Raw genomic sequence first — 20305 nt, forward strand, 5'->3', positions numbered from 1 at the left:
TAATTAAACTAAGACCGAAAAAAAACAAAAAACTTTTCAATTATTATTTAATATAAAAAAAAAAAAAAAGATTGGACAAATGTAGTAAAAAAAAAAAAAAAAAAAGGGTACATGCACTGGGGAGATAATATAGATGGAAGAGAAAAAAGCAAAGAAACTGATTGGCTTGTCACTGCTTTCGGCAGTGCTACACTGGTACATTGGCTGACTATAACCTAATCCAACTAATGCAATTTATATTTACTTTTACGAAAATATATATTTATATTAAGTCAATTTGAAAATGCATATGGGTCAATTGGTGTTGGGCATCACACCTGAAAGCAATCTTGTTTGTAGCTTTATATCTTTTCAGCATTTAAAGATAAAATGTATTACTTGCAAAAAACTTACCATCACTGAGAATCATTCCTTCTTCTAGTGGACCATCACTTTTATTCAGCTTTTTACTGATACTACAAGGACCTACAAAGGATAAAACAACAGATCAGTAAATAATGTGGTAATTATGTAACTTCACACTCAGCCATAATGTCAATGTGATGCCAGCATTTGTGGGCTGGTGTTAATATGAAAAATGGATATTAGTTTACTAAGGCCAGTGAATAATAATTTGTTTGCCTTCTAATGTTAATGTTAGTAAAACAAAATTCGCTTTCAAAAAGGAATCAATATTGAATTACTTCTTTATGGGTATTTTTATTTAATTACATATTTGAATTACAATGTAATTTTAAACCAAATGAACGTTTAAGAATGTAACAATTTCTTTTTTAAGAGAATTTGTGATGCTGAAAATATATAACAAACTTTGTTAGAACTCTCCAATCAATTTCTTACACTAATAAACCTAAAATTTAAATTCCCGATTAATACTTATTTACTATTTATCTTAAATTAATTATTCCCCCATTCATTGGTCATTTTGGCCTTATCTTAATTGTATTTAACATGAAAAAAATGTCTACTAACAAATGTAAAAACAGAAATTCATTTGTCATGTTGGCCTAATTTTAATTGTATTTAACAATGAAAAAAATATCTACTAACAAATGAAAAAAAAAAACGTTTTTTTTTTTGTTAAAAAATCATTATGGTCAGATGTCACTACCATTTACCTCTGACCTAAAACTCTCATCTCTCAAATTGAGAATCTCAGCTGGGACTAACTTAGTCGTACAACTCATTTTTTGCCTTACAACACATCTCAATTGAGCTCCTTTGCCAGATCAGTTACTGCTGATCTCTCTCATTCATCTCTTCTAACTGCCAGTCTTCTCTGAGCAGATCTATTTAAAACAGTTGTCCCGAAAGTAAAGACTTCTATTTTTTTAACTCAAAAAGTTGAAGAGTTACAAAGATGAGAGTGGTATTATCAAAACAAGTGCTCCAGAATTTAAGTTTCTACATAGTCACCATCATTCTCAATACACTTTTGCCAACGATGAGCAATGGCTGTGCATGGGTATCCTGAGTGTGTTTTATTATATATAGGTCATTCAACAGTTAAAGCCTTCTAGTATTTTTTTTTAACTCAAAAAGTTGAAGAGCTACAAAGATGGTAGTACTATTAAAATGGGCGACCTTTTGTGCTCCAGAATTTATTTTTCTACATAGTCATCAATATTTTCAATGCCATCAATATTTTCAATGCACTTTTGCCAAGAATTCAATGACGCATCTCTGCTTCTGACACATGTCCATGACAGGGATTGCTTTCTTAGAGTCTCAAACTATCAATATCTGTAACAGAGAAATTAAACTTTCAAATCATGAATCTATAAGTTCAGTTATCATAACAATATAATTTGCAATCCCCTGCAATTGCTATTTATTATCTAACTAATCTCTTCTGGTGATGTCAATTCATAGTATCACAATACTCAGCAACACATTCAATATGCAAACAATCTACCAAGCAAGATTGCCAGTTTCAGTATAAAATATTACATATTTAAAAAATATAAATCAGCTCAAATACTAAAATGAATAAAACTTAAATTTCTTTTTCTGGCTACTTTAAATGACACCAATGCCATTTTTATGTAACAGTATCTTACCTTCATGAACGGCAAGATAAGCTCCAACTCCATGTCCAGTTCCATGCATATAATCCAAGCCAACATCCCACAGGAAAGTACGCGCCAAAGTATCCAACTTGTTACCTGAAAATTATAAGAAAAAATAGAAATTTCTTCTGTTCATGAAACTTTTTAATTGATTTATTGAAATCTCTTCAAAATGTTTGTACCATTAAAAACACAAATTTAAATGAACATGGTTTAGTTTTTTTATATATCCTTATATATAAAGTTAGGGTATGTTTTACAATCCACAGCAATTCAAAAAGTGATAAAAAAATCAAATACAGTAAAACTCCTTTAATTTAAACTTCCTCTAAAGTTGGACTTCCTCTCATTTGGACTTCCTTTCATTTGAACTTTTTCTAAACCTAGACTTTCTCTAAACTTGAACTGTCTCGTTATTGAAATTGTATTAGCATATTTGATGTGGAGTTGCAGTAACACTGTTTATATGGTTTAGTCAGATATTGCACAGAAATGTTAATATTGGTACCATGTAATTAATGTAGATTAGCTATCGTGGATTAATTTACACTAACTGTAAATTTTTTTTTTTCAGATTGCTATATTTAAAACAGTGTAAAACAACCCATCACAATGGCTTGCAACTCTAAAAGAAAACAAGTGACACTGACTTTACTCAAAAAACGTCAAATTATAGAAAAATTAGATGCTGGAGTTGAAAATATTGAGAGATTATAAGATTGGAAGAAGTACACTGTTTTACATCAAAAAGAAAAAGGAGGAAATATTGAAGGCTGCTCCTTTCTCTTCAAATAAAAGACATGTCAAAAGAAGGACTCTTCGCAGACCAAAGCAAGTTGAATTCGATCGAATATTGCATGAGTGGTTTGTAGCAAAATGGAATGAAGGTGTAGCAATATCTGGGTCCATGTTAATTGCTAAAGCAAAATATCTTAAGGAAGAGTTGAATATCACAGAAGATATGAAATTCAGTGAAGGCTGGCATAGGAGCTTTAAGAGTAGACATGGTAAAAGACAATTAACAATGTCAGGTGAACAACGGTCTGCTGATACACACGCAGCATCAAATTATTGTGACAAATTCAAGATGATAATTGCCGATTATGGTTTAACACCAGAGGATGTTTACAACGCTGATAAAAGTGGCGTAAGTTGGAAGTGCTTACCTACAAAAACATTAGCCGGATCCGAGGAGCAGAAAATAAAAGGATTCAAATTAAATAAAGAAAGACTAATAGTGATGGTATGCGCTAATGCTTCTGGAACTCAAACTTAAGCTTCTTGTCATCGGCAAATCAAAGTGTCTCTGAGCATTGAAAGGAGTTTTGCCTTTGCCAGTATCCTATTATTCTTCACGAAATGGATGGATGAATCAACAGTTGTTTAAAATATGTTTTTTTGCAAGAATTTGTGCCAGTTGTCCAGAGGCGTTTTCTTGAATTAGGTAAACCTGATTCAAAGTGCTTGCTTCTGTTGGACAATTGTAGAGCACATCCTCCTGAGTCAGAATTAGTGTCATCTTGCGGGAATATTTTGTGTGCTACTTACCACCTAATGTGACTTCTCTCATCCAACCTATGGCTCAAGGGATTATTTGGAACTTAAAATGTTTCTACAGAAATGATTTCATGATGAATATGATAAATAGTACCGTGAGTATAAGCGATTTTCAGCGCCATTTTACTATCAAAGATGCCATATTTTCTCTCGTAAATGCATAGAATCAAATTCAAGCAAGCACATTAACAAAAGCATGGGGAAAATTATGCCCAGCTCCAAAGGCTTCTGAACTGAAAGAATCAGAGAATACATCTGGTCTAGAAAAAATTCTTGAAACCAAACGGTTACCAACCAACCACGCTGTTCTTAAATCACTTAATTCAAATGATGTTGAAATGTGGGTGCAACAGGATGAGGACAGCTCCCATTCTCTTGTCCCTAATGTAAATAACCAAGAACAATCAGATGAAGCAGTGTCATGGGATGATGCAGAAAAGTCTATGGAGACGGTTATAAAATTTATAGAAAAAAGTCCTTACTTTAGTGACAACTATGTTTTGCAAGCAATGTCATTCCGAAGAGATATAATCATAAAGAAGCTACAGAACCAAGAAATTGTAGATTTTAGTGATCGCTTACGGAATACAATGGCAGCACCCGAGAGGTCAATCGATGAAAATAGAAACTGCAATGAGACTCATTCAATGAATAAACAAAAAAACTGTATTTTACATAAATGTATGATTTCTGTAGATGATAACTTAGGTAATAAATACCCAACAAGTAAGAATAGATTGAATTTATTTTCAATGTTTTTGTTCCTGGTAATAATATTTAACAATTCTTACTTGCAATATATTGTAAACTCAACTTAATATATACTTGAAATATCATATAGCAATGAATTTCATTTACTATTTCTTAATTCTTAGAAAATTAAAGTTAACTGCAGCACATTTTTTTATCACGAAACTTGAACAGCATCCTCTAATTTGAATGAAGCGGATGTTCAAATTATAGGAATTATACTGTATATAACAAATAAAAGTTACTTTGCAACCTACTTGCAACGTGTTTTGACGTTTTTAAGTAGTTTTAAACGTTTTTCATTTTATCTTAAATCTTAACTTTCTTTACAGCTTTTAAATTTCTACCCAAAATAGCTGCAATTTTGTTCATTTTTGCTCATTTTCAAGTTTCAGAATTTATTTTTTTTTAGCCATTGGAGAGTCCCGTCTGGTGAAGGTAATTTTTTTTTTTTTAAATGAGTTGGGGATTATTTTATTTCTGTTTTTCCTTGGGAGGGGGAGGGGGGGGCAAATTTCCCTCTTTTTTAACTTCATTTATAATTGGAGAGGGAGGGTGGTAGGGGGAGTGGTAGAGGGAAAATATGTGTATGTATGTGTTTCCATGAAGGAAACTCTGAAAATTAAACTAATCATTATGAATTTTGGAACACAGCTGCTAGGCATAAAAGTAGGTGATATGAGGTATATTTAGTTTTACTTTTATGCAAAGAGATGTTTAAGTCCTTCATAAAAATTCAAATACTCCTTATTTTTATAAAATTTTAATCATAGGTATTAAATATCAATAATGAAACATTCCTTAAATTTCAGTGTCTTTGGATTATTTTAAAGAGTTGTTAGGAGGGCATAATATAGATGCAACTTCTTATTGGAAAATTTAATCTCCCCCCCCCCACTTGCATGTGATTAGACACCAAATAAGCAAGATTCACTGAATTACTATTACTCTCCATGAAACAGATGGTCATGGGATTGTTTCTATAGAAGAAGGAGTGGGAAAATATGCTGTTATCTTCATGCCTTTATTCTGTTTAGGAACAGTCACACTTTGTGTCCACCTAATTAAATATTCATCATAAAAAAAAACAAAAAAACGAAGATTTCCCTTCTTTCAGATGTCACATGAAAAGGTTAAATTCTGATCTCTCATTGGTCAACCACCTCCACATTCAAGTAACAGCTCTCATTACATAACAGTTAGAAACATCAGTTTGCTGAGTAATTATATCTGGATAAACTTAGTATTCTTATTAATATAATGATGATTATGGTGTGGGGCTAATTATATTTTATAGCATTTAAAGTTTATTAATTTAAATTCTTTTTGTTTTTATTTTTAATATTTTAAAACTTTCCATGGTATATTTAATATGTTTTATGTTGTAATGTAAATTAAAAGCTACTTTGATTTTTTTGTTAAACATAAACAAATACTAAAACTGTAGATATCTGGACAAATCCATAATTCCTAATAGTGAATAACAGATGGTAAAGGTTGCACTACTATTTGACCAAGGCTATTATTATGTTTCAGAAATTTTGAGATGAAGATTGATAATTTGTAGTCCAAATTATACAAAGGGATCAAAAGTTAAAGTAGATCTTCACATGAACAGCTCTAAAATTTGAATGGAAGAGGGTTTTTAAGTTTGTATAAAAATAAATTCATGGGTAACTAATTGAAAACTGAGAATTACTTACCATTGATTTTATTGGGGAAAACAGCAGTTGCAAGATTGATATGCCCTTTGAGGACACGTGTAAAACATTCCTGAAAAATAATTTATGAGTTAAGATTAAAATTAAGATTTCTCCAGATTAAACTGAGAAAATATGAACATGCAAAGAGCATGTTAAGTGTTGAGCCATTCTGTAGAACAAAGATGGCAGCAGTAGATCCAGTCGGCAAAGAATCCATGTAATCTCGATCAGCAGTGGTTCAGTCATGTCAAGACAGAGATTAATAGCAAACTGACTGGAATCAAAAATTCAATATTTTTATGAGGTTGAAGGTTTCTCATTGGTTGATTGTTCTAACACATAGTTATAAATAAGATTTTCCAAATTCTGGGAGTCATATCCTCCACATCTATCAAAAACATTTTAACAGAGCAGGATTTATTGTATGCAATTCATTAAACACAAGCCACTGATACATATGTAACAGCAGTGGCATGACATGTATGCAAATGCACAAGCATGACATGATAGAGACATAGAATGATAATTAAATCCTTCTTAAATAAGAGAAGAATCCAGGTTGTCCTTGATGGTCATATGTCAAAACAAGGGGTCGATCCTTGGATCTTTATTATTCCTGATATTCATAAATGACCTCCCTGATAAAATTGTTTCTGAGATGAGTAAACTTGCTGATGACACTACATACTATAACAAGCACATAGGGAAAACGAATGAGCACATATCTAAGGCAATGGCAGAAACCCTAGAGGAAGACCTCCAGTCAATAGTTGAATGGAGACAAAAATGGATGGTCACATTCAATGCTGCCAAGACTAAACTTGTTTCCTTTAATAATTACTAGAAACCTTCTAAACCACCAATAGCTATGGCCAATAATACATTCTTCTTTCAAACTCCTTGGCTTAATGTTCACAGGGAACAAGAGTTGGAACAGATATATCAAGGGCATTGCCAGGGCTGCTGCAAGGAAGGTGGGCTCTCTCTTTACCATGCTAGAAAGTTACTTATGCCTGAAAGTATCCTGTATGTTTACAAGGCCTCACTTTGCCCATGTATGGAGTATTGTTGTCACATTTGGGCTGGTGCATCTGCTACTAGTCTCTCACTCCTGGACAGGGTTCAAAAAGGAGTTACCAACCTAATAGGTCCAGAACTGTCAGCTAGGCTTCAACCTCTCTCCCATTGATGAAATGTTGCATCCCTCTGCCTGTTTTACAAGTATTTTAATGGTAGATGCTCCAACCAACTACAAGCCCTTGTACCCCTTCGATGTAAATACCCTCAAAAACCCGACAAGCAGCAAAATCCCACCCCTGTACAATAGAAATTCTCACATGCCAAAAAGCCTTCTATTCTAACAGTTTTTTTCCCCAGAACTGCTAGACTCTGGAATTCCCTTCCAGATTCCTGCTTCCTTGACTGTACCGACATGCAGAAGTTCGAGTGTAATGTAAACAGACATCTTGCTGCTCAACTCTTTACATCAGATCACTGCAATTATGCTCCAAATAGTAGCCCCCTCCATCAAAGTGGCATTGCGCCTTGTCTGGGGTGAAAATGCAAAAAAAAATTATGTTGCTTGTGATTTAAGTGAGAATGGCAATTATTTTACATAAAAAGAAAAAGGCATTGTTTTCTTAATATTTCCTTAATATTATTAACCCTGACATTTATTTATTAATTTATAATTAAATTAACAAGAATTATTTAACAATAAATTATGAAACTATAGCATATTCAAAGGGTAACAATAATAGTACATAATAATGTTTTAAAAAGAAGGGGGGGATACAATCAATACTTGTTTACTTTTTCGTAATCCGTGGGTTCACCAAAATGAACAGTTCGTGTTACATCTGTTGTGCCATTGCTATAAAAAAAAAAAAAAAAAAAAAAAATTTTTGAAGATTAAAAAAACAAAATTTTTTGTTTTAATCTATTCTATGCTTGGATATTGAAACCATCCATCTGGTCTACAGCTTCTGGTTTGAAAAATTCTGTGCATGCATTATTAAATAAAAACGAAGCCATGAAAGCTTTTTTTTAATCAACAATTTTTTCGCATTTAAAATATGCAAATAAAAACAAAACTAAATCCCTTTTGCTTTTTTTTATCGCCATTTTACAAATTTTATTTGTATTTTTCATTGTAAGTTGGAATCGTTTTCAAACAATTAATTTTTATTTATAAGCAACAATAAATTCAAATCCAAGCCAAGATTCTTCAAGAAATGCCACAAAAATTTTTAGTACAATTCTTTAATTAAAAAAAAAAAAGTTTTTTCATTTGCATTTTTTTAACAGTTTAAAACTTCTTTAATTCATTTTTCATATGACAATTTGGGACGCTAAAACCAACATAAAATATTTAACACTACAAAAACATTAATAACAAAAAAGAAGCTGATATTTGGGCTTGACAATGAATTCTCTGGAAAAGTATGCATTGCTAATTGCAAAGGGAAATGTAATACGTTTGATGACTTTTTAATGAAACAAAGTTTATAACATTAGGTAAAAGTGCTCTAGCAGACTTGCCGTTTAAAAGTTGATTTTTAGAGGCACACCACTTTTACCTTATGTTATAAATTTTGTTTCATTAAAAAGTTGTCGAACTTGTTTAGTAAATGTTTTTGTGATGTTAATTTTTTTGCATTGATTTTGGCATCCAAATTCTCATATGAAAAAATAAATTTAAATAGTTTTAAACTAAAATATATGCCTACAGAATCTAAAATTTAAATATTTTGAAATAAAGTAGGAATAAAAACAGATAAATTAAAATAATTACATGGAAAAACGTTTTAAATATCACTAAATGAAAAAAAAAAAATTTTAAACTGTTAAAACAAATGAAAATGAAAGGAAAATAAATGAAAAGAAAAGTAAAAGTGGTTTTTTTTTCTTAATTAAAGAATCGTACTAAAAACATTCATTGAACTTGTTTAATAAATATTATATTTCACTCTGAAATTAGCATTGCATATTTTTCTAGAGAATTCATTGCCGATCCCAAAGATTAGCTTTTTTATTTTGTTTCTTTTAAATAAAAATAAAACTAATTCTTTTTCATAAGTACCAATAAGAAAAAACAAACATACGAAATACAGAACTAAAGTGGTCAAAAAGTAGGTGCTCACTGTACGCTAATGTCTTAGTAAAATAGAGTTATCTCCCTTAGATCAGTGACGCCATATCCAACAGCGCTGGTAAAAGTTATAGCCATTGTGATAAGTGCTTCTTTGTTTACAAAGCCATTAGCAAAAGTGATGTCAGACAAATTTTAGGGTTCGGATGACCAACACTGTATATAATGTAGCTTTTTTTTAAAGCAAATATAAAAATAGAAGTTTTGGTAAATTTTTACTTAGTTTCGACCTTAACATTTGCCTTTAAAATGACTTTTAAACATTTTCGAGTGTGCTGAAAACATTGTATTTAAATTTTCTGCAAATAAGTTTTCCGAATATTAAACAATGTAATGCCTTATGTTATAAGTGATGGCCATTGTTGTACGTGCATATTTTTGCCATAATTAATATACACACTACTCCATAGTTAGCCATAACATATACTGGCTCAACGGGTCACATGTAGTCTTGCATGAAACTAAAAGTTTGATAATCTTGCTTGTATGTGTTTTAGATGGTGGGAGGAAAAGTAAATAAGACAGAAGAGAAGCAGTAAGAGGAGGGCAATGTGGAAGGAAGAATTCGTGAGGAGGAGAGAAATGGAAGTAAGAAAATAGGAAGGGAAGGAAATATCAGAAAGAGAATAGAAAGAGGAGTGGTGGGGGAAAAGAATAAAAGAAGGGAGTAGTGAGAGGAAGGGAATAAAAGTGGTGGAAGGAAAAGAATCGAGACAGTATCAGTAGCAGTGTAAGAGGAGGTTAATCTATGTATCTATAAAAGTGAAAATGTCTGTTTCTGTGTGTGTGTGTGTGTGTGTGTGTGTGTGTGTGTGTGTGTGTGTGTACATTTCCCTACTAAATGACTGTCAATTTTCGGTCTAGAGACTCGAGATTTGACATAAGGAACATTAAGATCTGGGAAAATCTTTTTAATCTGTTTTTGGACAGAAATTTGGCTGTCAAGGTGTCAAAGTTCAACAATTTGACCATTGAAAACTCTACCGAATTCCACTGTCAATTTTGGGTTTAAACACTTGAAATTTTAAAATGTAGGTTACTTGGACATGGATCAAACTTTTTAATTTGATTTGAGCCAAAAAAAAATAAATGTTAAGGGTTCAAAATTGGAGTCAAAGTTGAAAAAACTTTGACCTCTGCAGTCTCTACCAAATTACTCAGCCAATTTCTGGTCTAAACATCTGAAATTTTACATAAAGGGTATTCAGAGATAGGGCAAGCTTTTTAATTGGTTTGGGTCGAAAATTTGAGCTGCCAAGGGGTCAAAGTTCAAAAGATTTGACCTTTGCAGTGTCTAGTAAACTACTCAGTCAATTTTGGATCTAAACATTTGAAATTTATACATAACAGGTATTCAGACATGCAGCAAGCATTTTAATCCATTTTGGGTCGAAAATTTGGCTGCCAGAAGGTCAAAGTTGAAAGAATTGACCTTTGCAAACTCTACCAAATTTTGGGTCTAAACATTTGAAATTTTAGATGTACGTAATTTGGACATGGATAAAAACTTTGTATTTTGATTTGAGACCAAAATAATAAATGTTAAGGGGTCAAAATTGAGATCAAAGTTTTAAAAATATGACCTCTGCGGTCTCTATGAAATTACTCAGACAAATTTTGATCTAAACATTTGAAATCTTACATCAAGTATATTCACACGTAGGGCAAGTTATGAACAGTACATAGGACCCGAGCAAATCTGAGCTGAACTGCTAGTATTTAAATAAAGAAAAGTAAAAGGATAGATACATATTGTTTTTTTCTAACTATGCAGCGTATATATTAATGTACAACATACCAATGTTAACTCATGGATCATCTAGTTCTAATATGAAACTTTTATTAAAAGTAAAACAACATTTTAATATCTTATACCCTCTTGAGTGGAGAGTCATTCTTGTAATAGAAAAATGATCCAAAAAGGGATAGCAACTGTAATAACTATCATAAAAAAAAAAATATCCACTCATGAATATTACTTGTAATTGTCTCAAACAAAAATTGGCAGTATCAATCAAGTCTTTGAATTGTAAAGAATTCCAGGTAAAGTATGGAAGTTTTAATCTTGTCAGAATCAGCAGTAACCCTCCTCTCATGTCAAAATGAAAAGCTGTGGCTGAGAAATTTAAAAAGATTCAGTGTATTTTTTACAGCGATTCTGGTACTTCATTGGTTCGTTCTTAGCTATAACTATAAGGGTCCTTCTTAAAGTAAGGCCTCCTACTTTTTAACGCAAAAAACAAAACATAGAAGAACTATGAAGACAGGAGTGGTACCATTAAAGCAAGCAAACTTTTGTGCTTCAGAATTTATTTTTCTACAAAGTCACCACTATTTTCAATGCACTTTTGCCAGTCTCTTTTGATGCCTCAGTCATGAAAGTCCAGAGCATGCTTTGTCACTCACATCTCTGTCACCACCCTAAAATCGATAGACCTATCTCCTAACTGTACTGACATCAACTGCATTCGCTTCAGAATGTTCAACAGGTGCCGGTGAATGTTGATAAGTTCAATTTTTTCTGTATAGAGAAATTACATGACACATCCCTGCTTCTGACACATGCCTATGACAGGGGTTGCTTTTTTAGAGTCTCATATCGTAAATATCTGCAACAGAGAGATGAAACTTTCAGGTCATGAATGCATAAGTTCAATCATAGCAATGAAATTTGCAATCCCCTCTGATCCATTTGGGCAAAATAAAAATTGAAGGCATCACTTTTAAAATGTCGTTCATATAATCATCCAAATCTTTTTGATCATACCCAATATAATTGTTGGAAATATACTCTTTAAAACTGAGCAAAACATCCTTTTTTGTCTCATCAAGATACTGTTAAAATTAGAACTACTGACTTGACTTCTCCATCCATTCATCCATCTCTCTCTCTCTCTCTATATATATATATATATATATATACACATATATATTTCCACATTTTATGGCCCTTTACCCACTTATGTTTTGAAAAATGTCCGTAATACTACCCAGGTTACTGATCTCTTTGAGTGTTAAGATTGAAGAACAGATCAGAGATATGGATATATGAGTCACATGTAAACATTTCATCTCATTGGCTATACATTTTTTCCTACAAACCACCACTACCACCGTCAACATTCACATCTTCCATTACTATAAAGAAGGCCAAAGGAAACAGGTGAAAATTCCATTCTTTTTAAAAAAAAAATCTTTTAAGACAACAAATAAGAAATAAATATATAACATTTATATATTTTTCACATTAATTTTATATATATATATATATATATATATATATATATATATATAATTACAACTTACTTGTATTGAGATCCACAGTCGCACAAATATAATTCAGAAGTTGTAAGCAATTTGTCCGTTTCTGCAGACGGCCTGGCAAGACAAGAAAGAAAATAACCATTAACTTCTATGAACAAGCTCTAAGATTGAAAAGTTGAGAAACTCAAGTTTGTTTTGTGTTTTTTATCTTCCATCATACTGACAATACTAAATGTGTATCGTGGCATGTTTGTTTATAGGCTTTGTGTCTATAACAGTTAAATAATAAAATGCAAAAAATTTGATAAATCTGACATTTTATTTTTGTGCGTAACTCTTCAAATGTCAGAAAAAAAATTAAAAAAAGGAATTAGAGATAAATAAATTCACACATTGCATAAGAGAAAAAAATTAGAAACACTGCTACAGACTTTTTCTCCAGTTGTCTGTGGTAACAAATCTAAGATGTTTGAAATCAGGATAAGCGTAAAGATATTTCTAAGCTGTTTTAGTGACTTGTCTGCCCTGAGACCATCCTATTATGTTTGGTCCTTACAATCAGCAAATAAGAGGTTGTAATCAAATGAGATTTTCTTTAAATAAAATACAATCTATGCTCAAAATCTCCCCCACACCATTTTTTTTATTAAGACAAAATATGGCTAACTAGCCAATCAATAATCTGACTTTCACTTTTTTAAAAGGAAACCATATACATCGATTGGCCACTCAGACATGTCTTGCAATAAAAGATTTGAAGAAATATAGTGAGTTGGGCAATAGACAAATGATGCATTTGAAAGTGAGTTTCTATATTGAATGAGAATTTGTCCTCAATCAGTACATTGGGAAAAAAATTTCTGTTCAACACCAAAACTCAGTTAAAAATACATTGTTTTTTTTTATTGACTCTTGCAACTCACAATGTGTAGTATGAAAAACACAGTCTCAGTTCAAAATTTTTCCAAGTCTTCTATATATATATATATATATATATATATATATATATATATATATATAAAAAAGGCAAAACATCCGCCCGTGTTTTTGTATGTCCAATAAAGGCTTTTTCTGGGATGGGGGCGGGGGTCTCAAGAGGGTTACTATTTTTTAGAACTTTTTATATACTCCCTAGATCATAATATCTACGATTTGCGAACGGACGTCGTATCTACTTTTATTTACATCGACTTTTAAAAAATTCACGCTATTCCATCCTTTCGTGTGTTTGTTGGTCTTTTTTATATAAATAAAGCGAAATTCATCAAAGTAAAGCTGTCAGCGGCCTTTCGTGCTGGGGTGTCTTGAAAGCGATTACCTTTGATCAATGTGGGGAAAACCCTTCATATCAGACAATTGCTATTCATTTGAGAATTCCCCCTTTTTCAGGGGAGCTTGGTTTCCCAATATCATGAGGAAACAAATAAATGAAACGGCAGAAAGCTGAACTGGCCTTCAGCCAACGTTTATTTCTGCACCTGCGTATTCACTTAGCAAGTCAACTTTTTGATTTATATCGCTTTATTTGAACACTTCACTTCCTGTCGCGTTATAGCATAGTGGTAAGATGTCAGGTTTTCTTTTCCGCCTTCGTGTCACGGGTTCAAGCCTGCCTGCTTACAAACACTGTTTTTGTACTCAACACACGCTTCTAAACTCCTGGGCAAAGCTGAGTACCCCTGCTAGTTTATTATAGAAAACACAGTCAACTGGCCAATTAACATAAATGAAAGTCTGATTATTTTTCATGATCTTTAAGAAAAAAACAAATACTGCTAATATTTGTTTTGAAATAAAAAAAAAAAGAAAACTTATTTTATGTCACACTTTATACCAGAGATCTGTCACTAATTCATTTAAAAACTGATGTAATTTTTCAAAATAAAATCAGTCTATAGGCACAATCTGCTATAACTAAACAGATATTTGCAGGTGGCCTATCCACATGTGAATGTGGGAATGCTGTTCAAACAACTGATCATGTCAATATCAAACCCATACATAGATCTGCTTTTCATGGAAAACAATATGCCAATTGTCAATATGTGGCATGGTCCCCGGTAGTAAGGTCATTTTGGATGATGACAATGTCTTTGTTTATTGCCAAGGACCATGCCGACAATTAACATAATTGTTTATCAATGGAGCTGTTAGGGGTAGCATACACTCTTGTGTCCTTCAAAGTACGCTACTAAGTTTAATTTCTTAAAAACTGATTATTTCCTCATTTTAATAAGAATTTCTAATTCGTATCTGCTAGTTAGATTTTAGGTTTAAAATGATTTTCATTGGTTGAAAAGTAATGACTTTATACATTCCTGTGAAAACTCTACTTGCTTTTGGAAGTGAAGAGGAGAGTGTATCCGAATGAAGTGAAGAAAGGAAGAGAGTTGCTATTTCTTTTTAGTGCTCATTCGAATCCCATCTCAACAGTGTCCTAAAAGTGAATGTGAAATTGTGTGTTATCCAATCCAAATAGAAGATTTCATAGAATATTTTGTTGGACACAATTTCATTTTAGTCAATATGGAGATAGTCACGTTTAAGGTAATTTGATATGGTGGGTACCATCATTATGGATGCTGTCAACATAGTGATCATTGCAAACATTTAGTTGAAAATCAAGTCATACTTTCAACAGTTTAATGGCAATCTTTTGTGACTACAAATTGATAAACACAAACATATACTCGTTTGTTTTTTGACAATGAGGAATTTTCATTATTATTTACAATTTTTGGTTTGGTTGTTTTGTTTTACAGTATATCAACCTCTTTCAGGTTTTTAATGCCAAATTTTGGAAAAAAAGTTTTTATGCTTCAAATTGTTTATGTCTTAATATTTATTCATGGTGTTTAGTTTTGTTGTTTTGTAGAGAACAACTGTTTTTGTTTTTCACTTTGCAGGACATGATTGAGTTTTGCAAAGGGAAAGGAAGAAAACTGGTGCATTCAAGTTAGGAAGGCGATATGTTCAGACAGCCTGATCTGGTAGCACAAGGTACAATTTTTGAAGTGGTTTCATCATCTTGAAGAAACCTAAAGAAAAATAACCAAAACATCATAACAAAACAAACATCAGGAAAAGCGTTTGAAAATTGTAATAATGACATATGCATTCACTTTTTTTATACAGATGTATATAGATAGATAGTATTAAAAAAATAATAACAAAAAAATAGAAAAGAATATTTTTTTTAATTAGTCTTTCTACAATATAGAACTAAAGTTAAATAATGGCAAATAAAAGAGCTGAAGGATTCCTTAAAAAATCTTACCTGTAATGAATGATGGCACCATTTGAACCCACAGATGAAATAGTTGCAAAACTTGGAGAGACAAAACTGTCTTGTGTCCTTAAAGAATAAAATTTAATCATTTCAAAACAAAACAAAAACTAATAACTAATATAGAAAAATAGGTCAAGGTAGATTTATTTGATTAACTTTTTATGGAGTTTTTATAGTCATGGAACAAACTAATATGTCTCTCTCTCTCTCTCTGTATATATATAAACATTTGAAATTTGACATAAAGGGTATTCAGAGATAGGGCAAGTTTTTTAATCGGTTTGGGTCGAACATTTTTAGTTACCAATATATAAATGTATGTATGTACGCATGTTTGCATGTCTGCCTAAAACTTTCAACAGAGGCAACGGATTTTACCAAGATCAGTATCGTTTTGAAGGTCGACCTTTTAGTCGACAAATATCGAAAAATTGGTTAAAAACATTAATATCTTCACCTTCAATTAGGCATTTTTCTACAAGGGGGGGGCGCTTTTTTTGCAGATATTTTTGAAAGTTATCCTCTCCATCCTCTCCTTTCGATTGTCTAACCTTAATTTAAACATAAGTCATTTCTGGTTTGGCGGTGGTCGTAACAGCAAAGACGTCAGGTTTTTTTTCCCCATTCTTTTCCTCCTTCGCAGTACAGGTTCGAGCCTGCCTTCCTACTACCACTTTTTTTTTTTTTTTTTTTGCTCAACATACACATCCAAACACCTGGGCAACGCTGGGCTGAAATGCTAGTATACATATATATATATATATATATATATATATATATATATATATATATATATGTGTGTGTGTGTGTGTGAGGTGTCTTCAATAGGTTTCCACACTTTTTTTGTATGCGCACTTTTATTGATAGTATATATCTGAAACTCTAGTCTCCTTCGAAGTAATCTCCTGCGGCTGCTACGCACTTGTTGTACTGTTCCAACAACTTCTGGAAGGTCCCATGGAAGTCCTCCTGTGTGAGCATGTCAATGACTCCCATCACAGCCTCTTTCATTTCCTTAATTGTCTCATAACAACAGTCTCTAAAGTTTTCCTTGAGCTTAGGGAATAACCAAAAGTTACAGGGAGCAAAGTCTGGACTATAGGGAGGGTGAGAAATTATCTTGATGTCCGTCTTGGTCAAATAGTTGTGACAAGGATACACAATCCTTAGGACAAACCTTGCACAAATTTATCACATCTTCAGTTCCGCACAAATAATTGTGTGCACAGTTCCCACACTGACATCTACTATGCACTTATTGTCTCTATAGACACACTACAGTCCTTATCCATGAAATTCTGGTATTTTGAAGTCAATACTCCTCCCACAACTCTCATCATCTCTCACAGTCCCTACCTTCCTTGAATCTCTCATGCCACTCAAAAAGTGATGCTTGATTCATGCAAGATGGTCCAAATGCAGTCCAAAGCATTCTATACGTTTTGCGATATTTTTTGTTTCCAAGTTTAAAACAGAATTGTATTGCATATTGTTTTTCTAAAGTGTCTTCACGTGCAGATTGCATTTTTGAAATCCACTAGCTATGAGAATCAGGCTTGAGTAGAATGTTTTCCAATTCCTGCTGTAGCTGTTCATTTGAACCTGAAATCATAAAAATTGGTCAGTCATCTCATAAGATCTATAGCAATAACATACTGAATTTTCAGGAGTCTACAACAATTTTAAATGCCTGTACAAAAAAGTCGGGAAACTTATTAAAGGCACTTCATATATATATATATATGTATATATATATATATATATATATATGTGTGTGTGTGTGTGATAAATGAAAAATGTTTAGCATTTATTCATTATATATATATATATATATATATATATATATATATATATATATATATATATATATATATATATACCGGCATTGCCCGGTGTTTGGAGATGTGTGTTGAGCAAAAAAAAATGTGGTAGTAGGAAGGCAGGCTCGAACCCGTACTGCGAAGGAGGAAAAGAACAGGAAAAAAACGTGACATCTTTGCTGTTACGACCACCAACAAACCGGAAGTGATATAGGTTTAAATTAAGGCTAGACAATCAAAAAGAGGGGATGACTTTCGAAAATAGCGACCCCTTCCTGTTGAAAAGTGCCCAGTTGAGGGTGAAGAAATTAATGTTTTTAGCCAATTTTTCGGTATTTGTCGTCTGAAGGGTCGAGCTTCAAAACGATACTGTTGAAAGTTTTAGGCAGACATGCAAACATACACACATACATTCATATATTAGTAGCTCAAATTTTCAACGCAAACTGATTAAAAAGCTTGCCCTATCTCTGAACACCCTTTATGCCAAATTTCAAATTTTTAGACCAGAAATTGTCTGAGTAATTTGGGAGAAACTGCAGGTCAAAGTTTTTTTTAACTTTGACCTCTATTATGACGCTTTAACATTTATTGTTTTATGCTCAAATCAAGTTATTAAGTTAGATCCATGTCCAAGGAATTTATATCTAAAATTTCAAGTGTTTATACGCAAAATTGGCGGAGGAATCTGGTAGAGTTCTCAAAGGTCGAATTGTTGAATTTTGACCCCTTAACAGCCAAATTTCTGGCCGAAAACGGATTACAAAGATTTTCCCAAATCTCAGTACCCTTTATATCAAATTTCATTTTCAATGACATTCTGCACCTAGTCTGTTTTTTTTTTGTTTTTTTACATGGAGGTCACCACTTATCAAGGCCCAGAGGCCACTCAGGGATAAGGGTTATTGCGTATACAGTAATCAATGAGATAGTATTGTAGTAATCATTAGTATTGGAGATTTGATAGAGTGTCTTACTTAAGAGGGCGGTTTGTCACGAATTCGTTTATGTTGGACTTGAAGACATCCAAGTTGTAGTCAGGTGGGAAACAGGCAAACAGAAGAGAGTTCCACAGTCGTGCACTTCTGAGAAAGAAGCTCTCCTCATGGAATCTATGTTTGGATTTAGGCACAGATAAAAAGTGGGGGAAATTATTGACAGTAGTTTCAGCCAGACGGGTGTTTCTCGTTAAAGATTGGCGAGGGGGGGATGAGAGATTGGAGCTCAGACGAGCACTTGCCATGGAAGTAACGATAAAACAAAGACAGGCTCGTAACGTCTCTTCTGTGGGAGAGAGGCTGCAGGGAAGAGAAAAGGGCATCCCCTACTAAGCTACGAAGTCTATTTTGTACTCTGTCAAGGCAGGATAGGCTGTTTTTAGCAGCTCCTGCCCAGATGTGGCAGCAGTACTCCATCCTTGGATGTACTTGACTTTTATACAGATAGAGAATTGCATCAGTAGTGAGATATCTTCTGGAGCGGTAGAAGGATTCCACCATTTTCCCAGCGTCCTTGGCAACAGATCTGATGTACGTGTTCCATTTCAGATCAGGAGTAAAGGTCAAACCCAAAGGCTTGTCAAAACATGGAGCTTCTCCAAGACGAGAGCCATCCATTTCAATTGATGCCAGATGGGGATCAGAGCGTTGATGATGTAAATATGGGAGTTTGGTTTTAGATGCATTAAAAGTAACCAGCCACCTCCTCCCTCACTGTACCATGCGCTCAAGATCAGAAGAGAAAATTAGAGAGAACCTTGTCATTTATGGTCTTTGATGTGTTGCTATAGATGGTCGTGTCACCAGCATAGATGTCAACGAATGATTTAAGTATGTGTTTTGGGAGATCATTGATGTAGATCAGGAAGAGAGTTGGGCCCAGGATTGACCCCTGAGGGACTCCAGCATTAATACTGTGGGCCTCTGATTTCTGCCCATCAACCACTACTCTTATGAACCTATCAGAGAGAAATGATTTAATGATTGAGAAAACATTACCAGTGATACCGTAGCTGGAAATTTTGTGAAGTAGGCCCTTATGCCATACCTTATCGAAGGCCTTCGATATGTCGAGAGCAATTGCCCTGGAAAGGAAGCCTTTGTCAAGAGATTCACTAATCCTATGAGATATAACCGTTAGCACATCTGCTGTAGATCTTGCAGAGCGGAAATCATATTGCATGTCACTAATAAGGTTGTTTCTGCTGAGGTGGTTGACTATTTCTTTATTTAATATGGATTCCAACAACTTCCTCATGACACACTGGAGACTTATTGGTCTGTACTGAGAGGGAGATGACTTTTCACCTGAATTCTTAAATACATGGCATACTGATGAGGTTTTCCAGGATGTTGGAAAGCACTTCTCCTTAAGGCAATGTTTAAACAGTTTTGTAAGTATGGGAGCAAGTTCTGGTTGGAGCTTTTTCAGCACTATAACTGGAATGCCGTCTGGGCCAGTTGCTTTACTGGAATCAAGGTTCTTGATTAGCTTGGCGACCTCATGCACAGATATTTGTATGTTGCATAGCGTGTTGTCTGTTATAGGAGGAAATACAGGGAGCTGATGGCCTTCGTCGCATAGGGTAGAATTAGCAGCAAAGTTCTTGGCAAATAGTTTGACCTTGTCTGATGCTAGTTAAATGGTCCAATTTTAGATTTGTAGCTACATTGGCAGATGCTGCAGTTATAGTACGTAGTAAG

At 33.2% G+C, this 20305-nt stretch overlaps 1 protein-coding gene across 2 annotated transcripts in view; it reads right to left on the reverse strand.

Moving 5' to 3' along the window:
* LOC145283632 (xaa-Pro aminopeptidase 1-like) overlaps positions 1-20305 on the reverse strand; it is a 102178-nt gene that overhangs the window by 21502 nt on the left and 60371 nt on the right. For both annotated transcript variants that reach the window (XM_080132584.1, XM_080132585.1), the window contains exons 15-20: positions 15772-15849; positions 12537-12608; positions 7892-7952; positions 6080-6149; positions 2061-2165; positions 394-465 (exon numbers count right to left, since the gene is read on the reverse strand). In XM_080132584.1, coding sequence (XP_079988710.1) covers positions 394-465; positions 2061-2165; positions 6080-6149; positions 7892-7952; positions 12537-12608; positions 15772-15849 — 458 coding nt within the window. The remainder of the gene's footprint in view (positions 1-393; positions 466-2060; positions 2166-6079; positions 6150-7891; positions 7953-12536; positions 12609-15771; positions 15850-20305) is intronic.

This window comes from Euprymna scolopes, chromosome 8 (genome assembly GCF_053919585.1).
Source record: "Euprymna scolopes isolate OS-2025 chromosome 8, ASM5391958v1, whole genome shotgun sequence".
In the NCBI taxonomy this organism is placed as follows: Eukaryota; Metazoa; Mollusca; class Cephalopoda; order Sepiida; family Sepiolidae; genus Euprymna; species Euprymna scolopes.